This window comes from Echinops telfairi, unplaced genomic scaffold, assembly GCF_000313985.2.
Source record: "Echinops telfairi isolate 266 unplaced genomic scaffold, ASM31398v2 ScPeMD7_443;HRSCAF=831, whole genome shotgun sequence".
NCBI lineage: Eukaryota > Metazoa > Chordata > Mammalia > Afrosoricida > Tenrecidae > Echinops > Echinops telfairi.
In genome coordinates, this window is record NW_022104341.1 from 1,568,556 (window position 1) to 1,579,854 (window position 11,299).

General features: G+C 41.7%; 1 protein-coding gene across 4 annotated transcripts in view; it reads right to left on the reverse strand.

The window, feature by feature from the left end:
* Window positions 1-11,299, reverse strand: part of MAGI3 (membrane associated guanylate kinase, WW and PDZ domain containing 3) — a 275,989-nt gene that overhangs the window by 13,287 nt on the left and 251,403 nt on the right. For all 4 annotated transcript variants that reach the window (XM_004699165.2, XM_045292004.1, XM_045292006.1 and 1 more), the window contains exon 16: window positions 5,875-6,060. In XM_004699165.2, the coding sequence (XP_004699222.1) occupies window positions 5,875-6,060 (186 nt within the window). The remainder of the gene's footprint in view (window positions 1-5,874; window positions 6,061-11,299) is intronic.

The following is an 11,299-nucleotide window of genomic DNA, read 5'->3' on the forward strand; positions in this document are numbered from 1 at the left end:
GAGGAGCTGATGCCAAGGGTTTTAGTGGAGAGCAAATGTTTTGAGAATGATGAGGGCAACGAATGTACAAATGTGCTTTACACAAATGATGTAAGTATGTATTATGATGAGTTGTATGAGCCCCCAATAAAATGATTTAAAAAAAAAGAAAAGAATGATGTAAGTATATGTACAAATATGCTCGATACAATTGATGTATGGATTGTTATAAGAACTGCAAGAGTCCCCAATAAAATGATTTTAAAAGCAAAAAAAAAGAATTCCTTTTGACTAGAAGCCACAGCGGATCCTGAACACACAGGCAAGAGGGTGAAGAGGGGCAGGAGTTGCAGCATGGCTTCAGTACCTACATCTCACTGCCACTGGGCCAATTCTGACTCAAAAGTGACCCTCTTCGGACAGAGCAAATCTGTCCATTTTGGGTTTCCGAGACTTTAAATCTTTACAGAAGCAGACAGCCTCATCTTTCAACTGAGGATCAGCTGGTGGGTTTGAACCGCTGAGTTGATGGTTCACAGCTCAGTGTATATCCCTCTACGCTACCAGAGATCAGTAAGGAGAACTGTACAGTATACATTGGCAGAATGATTTCACTTCTCCTCTGCCTTTCCGAGAACAAAAGGTGTAGGGCTATGCAAAGTGCATTGCAAATCGATGCTTTACTTTCTCAGTTACATGTATTTTTTTGCTTCAAGGTTAAAAATCACTTTCTATCATTGGTATTCTTTTCATTGTTAGTCTTCCAACCTATGCCACATGGTGTCTCCAATGTAGCTTCATGTTATAAGCTGTAATCCTCATCAAGTTTAAATATTTATTCTCTGACATCACCAGACCTATGTTCTCTTTGAATTTTATCTGAAAATTCTCCATAATTCTCCAGATTAAGCATATCTCCCCGGAGTTTCTGTGTGGAAGTACTTAACATAGTCTATTTTCAGAAGACAAAACCCAAGTCTCACAATTAAACAAACAGTAGCAAACATTTTGGCTTACTGGAAATCACTTTTACCAGGAATAGATAAAATGTGTAAGAAAACTCTTGAAATTCTATGGAAAGACATAAAAGATGATTGACTCTCTGGAGATGTCATTCCAGCGGGAAGACTTACTGTCAGTTAAACACACAGAGATGCACAACCATCCCTCAGGTGACTTGGACGGTGTGGGAACACCATGTTATCTACAGGCAGCCCCCATGCCTTGAATTTTACTAGCCCAAAGACCTCCTGGGAAGCCACTATTTTGGTTGGCCCTCACTTGGATCATACTGATAATCCAAAACTCATTCCTTTGTGATTCATTCTAAAGTATCATCTGGATTAGCTTTGGTCTTGCATAAGAGATGCAAACAACTTGAGCTGGTTGATATTTATGCAATGCTTTTGGTCAATTGAAAACTTGGTGAGGCCATGATGCTATTTTAACATTGAAGACGCCGGCTTATGCACCATACCAGCCTTAGTTTCTGTCATAGCAATGGTCATTCTCTGGTCTTCTTCCAGTGTCTGCTTCTTCATTCATGGAGGTGATGGTCTTCCCTTTCTCAGCTCATCTCTGAAGTCATCCTGACATTAGCCAGTGTGGTTTTAAGTGAAACAGAATTCCCACACACTTTCCGCAAAAAACCCAATAACTTGGGAAATGGCCATTTGAGTCTCATTAAAAATGTAATATTAGCTCTGACCTTAAACCCATTTGATTTCACGGCACAAAAAGTATTCCTTTCTGAAGGCACCCGAAGGAGACGGAGATAAGCGTGTTGCTGAGAACATCTCTCTGCGGCCATACACTGATCACAGAGACATATTTAAATGTGTTATGCTTGAGTAAGTCTGCACACACGCACTGGAACCTTCGTCACTGTGTGTGGACTCACCCTTGTACGCAGGGCTGCTATGAGTGGGCACGACTTGACGCCACCCAACAGCAACAATCTACAGACAAGGCAGTGGGATGCGGAAAGGCTGGATAGAAGGGCAGTTCTTCTTTTTTCAGATAAATATCTTTTACCTATTGATCGGGACAGGCTTAGGAGTGTGATCCAAAGGGAAAGGGTGCAGTTCTGAGGCATGGATCTGAATGTGTGATTTAGAACTATGAAAAATGTTCCTCAGACTCTCTAGTCTGTTGTTGGAGCTTATATTGAATCCAATGAGAAACCTGGAGACTTACAAATGGAAATTGTCATGGGCAGAATGGAGACTTTCTATTCCCACCACCTGGGAAAAATAGGGGATTCTGAATGTTTCCATTTTTTAATAAAAAACTAGAGTATAATAAAATAATGTGGCATCACTGAAGTTCGATTTCACATTTCCAATATGATTTTATTTTAAGGGGCTAGGCCTACCGATGAAATGCATGTGTGCTAGGAAGTGTCCTTCCATTCTTCTACTCCTCCTGAGCAATGGCTGCCCTTGCTTATTATACAGGACTCTCAAGGGTTTGTTCACAAGTATTTGGGCCAGAATAACAAAAGTACCTTTTACTCTGAGAAAAAAAATCATCACACAATTTTGGGTAACTTTTCAGAGGAAATACTATCAGAAACAGAGAGTGGTTTTGAAAAGCCAATTTATATGAAGAGGCTGTCTATTACTGTACCAGCTATATCCAAGGGCAGCTCAAAGTGAGCTCTGTTCTCTGCCACTTGGCAGCAGGTATTACAGATATCGAGAGCAGGCATTTGGAAAATTCTTTAACGAGTTGATAGAATAATTCTAAGTTTATCTTTGTTTGATTTTTCATTGTATCTGAGATGGATTGGAAAAAGACCTCACTGATTCTCACTTACGGATGGATTGAGAAGCACTAATCAGTTCTATGCTAGTACCATACTTCCAGTAGCTTCTACCATGTTCAGAACCTACTCCGTGCCAGGCATGGTGATATAAGTGTATAACGTACACCACTCTTGGAACAATCTTGAAATGTTATTTCAAGCACTGAGGCCTGCTTTACTTTGTAGGTCACCAATCAAATGTTGAGCTAGGGAGCAAGCAGTAGACATCATGTTAAAGAAACGAGATAAAGAAATGTGATCACAATCACACTTAAATCACATTTAAGTATAAGAATCACACACACAAAAAAAGATTTGAGCATTTACTATGCACTTTAACAAACATTATTTGAACTCACACCTGTCTGTCAAAAGCCTTGTTTCTCCTTTGGATTTGTATTAACTCTGCTAGTTAACAGCATAGAGGGTCTCAGAACCAAGATCTCCTGACTTTTATTGCCTTCATTCATACCTTCATTACATTCTCGTTCTTTCTTTCTTTTTTACTGAATGCTGGTTAAATGTCATAGTCAATCAATAAATTAAAACAAAACACCCCATTCTTTTATTGAGAATTAGGTGAGGGCTTACATAGCAGATTTTCTTTGCATCAATTCTTTTAAGTTTCTTGTGATATATGACACTATCAGGATACATGGGCAAATTTTATCTTCAAAGAGTCACCATTCCAATAGGGAGATGGTTATCTTACAGAAGAATAGGCCAAAAAGACGTGCAGACAAGAGGCATCTTATCATTTAATTTCCCTTTTGATCTATTTTAAATTTGTTCTAATTTTCAGTATTTTCTGCTTCCTTTTCAATTGAGGTTTTTCTGTTTTACTTTGTTATTGTTAGTGTCTTGTTTTGTGTGAGTGTTTTTGGTGTTTTCCTGTGTATGAAATCCAGGATAGGTACTTCTGCAGAGACAGTAACCCCTTGGGGGTCTGGTAGGGAAGGTTGGGGGGAAATAGGGAGCTAATAATGAGACAAGAATGTGTAGAAAGTGTTTGAAAATCGATTGTGGTGGTGCTTGTACAATTATTCTTGATGTGATTGAACTACTGAATTGTATGATACATGGATTATGTGCCAATAAACGTGTGAAACGCAAGCAAGCAGCGCTCCAGGAGCGTCTCCGTTTCTCAGTGCTGATACAACAGAAGTACAAGTGAGTGGCTTTACAAAGAGCAATGCATTTTCTCTCAGCTTCATAGGCTTGGAGTTCCATATTCACAGCCCTAACTGGAGGGGAAAGAGTCTTTCAACTCTGAGGACAAATCCTGTCTGTTTCTCCAGCCTTCTGGGAGACCACCACATACTGTGCAGTTGTCTCTGTGTTTAACCCGCTCTTCTTATTGCTCAAGCATGTTTAGGGTTTAAGACACATCCTACACTGACATGGCATCATTACACACCATTACATCCATAAGTGATGTAACACTAACACTTGCTACCTAGCTGTATAAGGGTTTACAACACATATGTTTGGGGGCACAATTCAATCCACACCAGGAGGTAAAGTGAGGAAGCCCATATGTACAGAAGCCAATGAAGACATAAGCCGAGCTCCAGAGGGTTTGTTTGAAGAGAATATTGGTAGGAGAATTTACAAGACAGGGTGAATGGTGCCTGCTGGCATAAAGGCTGGTTGTTCGAACCCACCCAGTGGCACTGTGGGAGAAGCAAGTCTGGCAGTATGCTTCTGCAAAGATTGTAGCCAGGGACAACCTCTGGAGCAGTCAGTTCTACTCTCCAACCACGAGACCAAAACCAACAGCAATAAAAGGCAGGCTGAGAACAAGAGCATAAAATATTTTGCCCGTGAGCACTAGATGCGTCTACAGAGGATTTCAGAAAGGAGAACCTGCAGGGTCTGGGCAGCATGCTGGGGTCTGCTCTGGAACTGGAAAGGCCCCCAGAAGGCAGCCAGATTAACCCCGTCCCAGTGGAAATGGTGACAGTATCCTGAGCAGAAGGGAGATTTCTGCAACAGCTTAGCTAGAATTGCGCAAGAACAATGTGGCAGGCCCACAAAGAAGAGAAGACCAAAACGAAGCATTAACACTCACTTTCATTGACTGGGTGGATTCCCACTCACAGCACTCCTGCAAGACAGGGTCCATCTGCCCCTGTGGGCTTCTGGGATTCTAACTAAACTTCACGGGAGTAGAGAGCTGCCTTTCTCCTCAGAAAAAAAATAGAGGTTAAGTATAGGGGGCTGGAAACGGACTCGATGAGTGTGTCATGAGAGAGAATGGGCTGTGCATGCACATCCTATGAGGGGACTTCAAAAAGTTCATGGAAAAATGGAGTTAAAAGACAATGGAAGTTTTCCACAAAACGTTTTGAAGCTCTCTCTCTCGTGGAACCATAAATTTCAGCACAGAAGACTGATCCTTCATTATGCTGTTGTTTTTGGTTTCTCCTTAGTTTTGTGGAATCCGGAAAAATGAAATCAGCATGATACAATGGTCACCATGTAGCTCATAAACAATGAACGTAGACTGATTCAATTCAAATGGTTGGTTTCTAATGAGAAATCCCTTATGATGAAAAGGGGACTTGAAAGCAAGTCAAGACACTGAGTGTGTTTGTAAGACTCTGGTGTGGCCAGTATGTGTTTTATGCCCCACTTACTGGCCATTTCTGCACTAACCTCCCCACTTCTAATGCAGTGGCCCGAACAAAGCCCTGCCCCCAAGGGAAGGAGCGCCACAGCGTGGGCCTGACATAAAAGGCTTGATATCAACAGTGGCGTCTTTTGAACTGTCTAAGGGATTTTCTTTCAAACAGAGACTTAAGATGTTATTTCAAGAAAATGAGATCTGAAAAGTAGGGCCAATCTCTTTCCATTCTGGGTGCCTGCTTCTGACCCCCGGCACATAAATAAATGGCTGCCACTCCCTAGCTGAATTGTTGTTTTGTGTGTTGCCGGCAACTTTAGAAGAAACGGTCCTTTAAATCTCAAGGCATAGAAAAGGAAAACAATGAGGTTCCAGGGCCTATAAGGGTTCTCTCCCTGCATGACTCTACCATGGAGGTCTCTGGAGCCACTCGGGGAAGGCAGGCCTATGGCAGGTTCCTTACCTTCTTCAGCAATGACGGTCAGTGTGACTGCGACACCGGCATCTTTGATCAGCTGGACAATGTTATCATGGGACAGCTCAATAATGGACTGGCCATTCACTGCAGAGATGTGGTCGCCAACCTTCAGTTTCCCACAGCGGTCAGCAGGACTTCCTTCAATGACGCGGCCAATTTTGTGAGGAATAACTAAGGGGGAAAAACAACCACCCGGACTTTCAATTGCTGACGGTGTCTGCTAGTGCTCGGGTTATGAGCATTACCCCTTAAAAATGCAACTCCATTGCAGCCAAGAAAAAAATTCTTAAAAACACACCCCAAAAGAGGTGGCTACTTTCATATTACATCCCGTGGTTTGCCCACATACAAACATACTCTTCACACAGTTGGAATAATAACATATGTGTCACATCTCTTTGCTGTTTTCTGCTTACCAAAACCCTTTGTCCTAATATTTACATGGTCATCTCAGTGACCTTGTTTAGGGCTACTGCGCACACAGACCGTGACAGTATCTCGTGGACAGCATGCATTCACTGATATCATCCGTGCGGTTTCTTGATGGCTATCTAGGCCGCATCAGGCTTTTAGTTGTTTCAGAAACGGCTCCATGGAGAACTGCTGAAGAATTTCCTCAGTATAAATGTTTTCTTGACTTGGAAAGGGGAGCTTATGCCTCAGGAAGCTTGTAAATAAATGCAACTGAAACCCAATGCTCAGACACCGAACTCCAGGTACAGTGAAATGGCTGCCAATTATAACATGCAGTACTTGTGGAAATAATAAGTCCTACATGAAAATAATTCCATTTATCTGTACCTTTTGATCTTTTTGAAATCAGATCAGAAAGGTTGGCTGGAATTGGAGTGTTAGATGTTTGACGTAAAGACACTGGCCTGTGGATAAAATCCCACCTTGAACACAAAGTCAAACCTAACACACTGACAAAGGCAAACTGTTCAGCACTACTGTCTCTCAAGCTCATGTGCAAAAGGCTGTCCTAGACAAACTTTGCTTTTATTATAATTATGAGGCACTTGGTTTTTATTATAATTTAAGATTAGTTCTTCACTGAACATCTCCCCTGAGATCAACTTTGAGCCCAAAAGCAGAGTGGCATACAGAATAATGAACTTTACCCATAAGAGCAGGGCTTTCTAGAACCACCACCAGTGTGGGACCACACGGGCAGCAGTCACCCTGAAGCAAACATGAGAAGGGCAGGGAAACGAGAGTACCAGAGAGGGAATAGGAGACGGCTGGCGCATTATGGAAACGAATCCAATACCACCAAGCTTTCCGTGTGGAAGCTGTCCGATGGGATCCTAACTGCTATGCCACCTTTCAAAATAAACTCCCGACAAAATAGGACTTAAAGAGAGAAAGCGAGAGAGGGCTCTCAGACATACAGGCAATCTTGCCAAAAATGCTTCTGACTAGGTAATAAGGGGCATCTGTACTAAGAAACCAATGTCTTTCTGTATTCTTGGAGAAGTTCCTAGCTTGGGTCACAAAGCATTATCTAGCGCTTGGGCTCCTGCTAACTGATTGTTTTGAACAGGGATAATTAGTATTTTTAAATGGCACTGTGAATGATATTTAATGTCTACAGTAAAACAAGCCCCTTACCAGTGTTCCTGAATCGCAGCTAGGTGTTTGTTATGGATTGTTTAACAGGCTTTCTTTCATCAGGACTGGAAAAGTTACTCTTGCTCGTGACTAATGCTCCAACAGACAGGGCCATTTCTGGGCTCTTCTAGGATTATATGCAAAAAGATTTTATCTTAAAATAGAGGAAGTCAAAGTTGGAAGCAAGTGCTACTTTTCTCTGAATTACATCGAGCCCTTATGACACCACTTTCCTCACAAACAAACTAATTAGAAAAAAGCCAATGTGGTACTGTGCCAGGAATGCCAAGTAGAGTCACTAGCGGTAAAACAGGTGGTGCCTCTGACACATACGGTGAATCCTATGATGGCCCAGGGTGACCTTCTAAATCAATACCTTAGTTATCGTCCTTAGGAAAGATTCGCTTGTATACAGCATGCCTTCTCAATCCCCTGAGAGGAAAATCATTCAACACCTGGTACCTTCAAAGGGCTTTGTTCAGACTTGGAAAAGCATCTAACAGAATTAATCTCTGATGTCTCCATGGTCCCCTCTCCTTTCTCATCATGTGCTAATAAGGAATTGGCAAATCTTAGTACAGAACTTCCTAAAGGGATGGCTGTCCAGGTGGAGAAAGGTTGTCACCATCTTCACTGGCATTTCTGGTGGTGGCACCCAGTGAAAACTAGCAAACAGACTTCTGAACATTCTCTGGACGCTCTGGGAAGTTTTCAAGGTAACACCTTGTACTAAGCACACCTAATGAGGAGTCTGCCATCCTGCCTGACTGGGGATGCACAAAGCCTACAGGCATTTGCTACGGGATAACTTAATCATCGTCCTTCATTCTCGGCCTAAATCTGTCTCATAGCCTGGCCTGTCCAGTTGTTGATCTCACTCTAGTGCCCTTTCAACATTACTTTGCATGGAAACAGGGGACACTAACTGGAAATGTCCTCTTCTCAAAGAAATCCTTTGCAACCAGAACTGAAATGTACACCAAAAAGTAATGTTAAAAATTTGAATGCAGTAGCAAATCCTTAACCAGCTAAGCTTTTTCCATCTCAAATCCAGGTCTTCCTAGGCACTCCATTCATTCAGCACTTAAACAAAGCGGGGTCCAGGAAGTGAGGATGCAACCCTGATGTCAAAAAGTCAATGGTAGAGACCCTCCCAATTTTGTAACTGGTCTCGGAGATGCTATCAGAAACTTTCCTTGTGACAAATGACACCAGGAAACATTTGATCTGAGGAGAGGGAGAGAAAAAGCCTTTGCTGAGCAGCAGAGGCAAGCCTCATAAAGGCTGGTGTGTGACTGAAAGGTTTCTGATTGGCAGCCTTTTTCTTGGGCTAACTCTCCTCAACCAAACCTTCTCTGTCAAAGAGCCAGCAGTGTGATGCTCAGACCCTGTTCACTCCAGGACATCTCTCCTATCGACGAGTATGCGAGGTGCATGGGTTACCAGGAAGAATGCTTCAAGACTCAGCATTTACTGAGATTATTAACTAGCTTTTCAGTGGAAGGATCAATTCTGGCTTTGTCCGATGACCGAGAATCTCAAGTACCTTGTATAAAATTCATCAACAACCTGAGCTTAGTTTACCATTGAGGCTGATAATTAGTGAGCTGCAACACTCATTTCCTGCCACACATTAGCTGCTGTCACAATCTTACATTTTAATTGGGCTTTCTTTCCTATCTTGCTACTCAAGTAACTTAAATTTTTTTCTTTCTTTTTTTTTAACCAAGTGACAATGGTAAACAATTTTCTAAAAATGCTGATGTTGCCAACAGCAGCAACAACAAGCACAGCTAACTTTTACTGAAAGTCCAGACTGAGAGCCTGACAAGCCAGAGCCCCTTCATCCTCCCGACGTGACACAGGAGCATAGCACAACTTCACCCCTTTTCACAGGGGAAACGGGCCTGTGCAGGGCAAATGATTTGCCCAAGATTAGACAATACTAGTGACACTATCTTATAAAAAAATCTAGTATATCTATGAGGTAGATCTATCAAAAACAGTGCATTACTTAAACAATTACAGGCCATCTAAATATATTTATATAATTCACCAAATTTTCACCATGTTTCCATAGTGCTTTGTTTTCTGGTGAACACCAAACTCTCCCTTAATTTTGGTAGTGCTTGAAAAGGTGTATCTTGATACTCCCTCAATGCAAGAACACTTTGTTCTATTAAACTGGCATTCCATGATGCTCACCTTCCCGACACAATCACTGAAGACAAAGCAGGTACATAAGCAAATGTGGTGAAGAAAGCTGACGGTGACCGGTTTTTCAAAAGATATAGCATCTGGGGTCTTAAAGGCTTGAAGGTAAACAAGTGGCCATCTAGCTCAGAAGCAACAAAGCCCACATGGAAGAAGCATACCAGCCTGTGTGATCACAAGGTGTCGATGGGATCAGGTATCAGGCATCAAAGAACAAAAAAATCAAATCATTGTGAATGAGGGGGAGTGCGGAGTGGGGACCCAAGACCCATCTTTAGGCAACTGGATATCCCTTTACAGAAGGGTCTCCAGGAGGAGACGAGCCAGTCAGGGTGCAGTGTAGCAACGATGAAACATACAACTTTCCTCTAGTTCCTAAAGGCTTTCTCCCCCCCACTATCATGATCCCAATTCTACCTTACAAATCTGGCTAGACCAGAGGATGTACACTGGTACAGATAAGAACTGGAAACACATGGAATACAGGACAGATGATCCCTTCAGGACCAGTGCTGAGAGTGGCGATACCAGGAGGGTGGAGGGAGGGTTGGGTAGAAAGGGGGAACTGATTACAAGGATCTACATATAACTTCCTCCCTAGGGGATGGACAAACAGAAAAGTGGGTGAAGGGAGACATATCACAAAATAATAATAATTTATAAATTATCAACAGTTCATGAAGGAGGTAGGAGCGGGGAGGGAGGGGAAAAATGAGGAGCTGATACTAAGGGCTCAAGTAGAAAGCAAATGTTTTGAGAATGACGATGGCAACAAATGTACAAATGTGCTTGATACAATGGTATGGATTGTGATAAAAGTTGTACGAGCCCCCAATAAAATGATTAAAAAAAAAAAAAGAAAGCAAAGGTGTATCTTGAATATAAAAGGTGGCTAGGAACCATCACATGGAGCAATAATCTTTTACTAGATTATTAATCTCAATGTAAGGCATTAGAATGACAATATGCTTATCCAAAATGCTTGTTTGGGGTAATACTGATTTCAAATAGTACAACATGAAATCCCCTAAAAGCGGCTTTCTTTCATTTTTCTGACATAGGCCACACAATCATCCGCACAGCATCAGTGACAGTTCCAGGTCTCAGTGTTGCCATAGCAACTGCTTTTGGAAAATGGAAACTAGTATCAGTGAGCAGTGACCTGATATTATAGTAATAATTCATCCATGTAATAGAATCTTCTCCCTTTACCCAGATGCGTTAATTTTCACAAGGCTTTTCCAAACTGGCGTGGCTGATGATACTTTCTTGAATATGTTTTCCTTTTTCCTACGGTTTTCATGACCATCTCACCTAAAGGACCTCCCTAGCCAAAGCTGCTGACTGCCAAAGCCGCTGACTGCCAAAGGCAACTGAATGTTTCCATGTGCAATGACTTTATCACGTGACTCGAAGAAAAGAACTTTCTCAGAGAAGTATAATACATAAATACCAATTTTCCAGTTCTTATTTTACAATTTTTTGGATTTTATAATTATATTTAAAGGTTATTATTTCTTAAATATAATTAAAACATACAAATGAATAAAAAACGAGCACTGACAAACTGACATTGAGTGACACT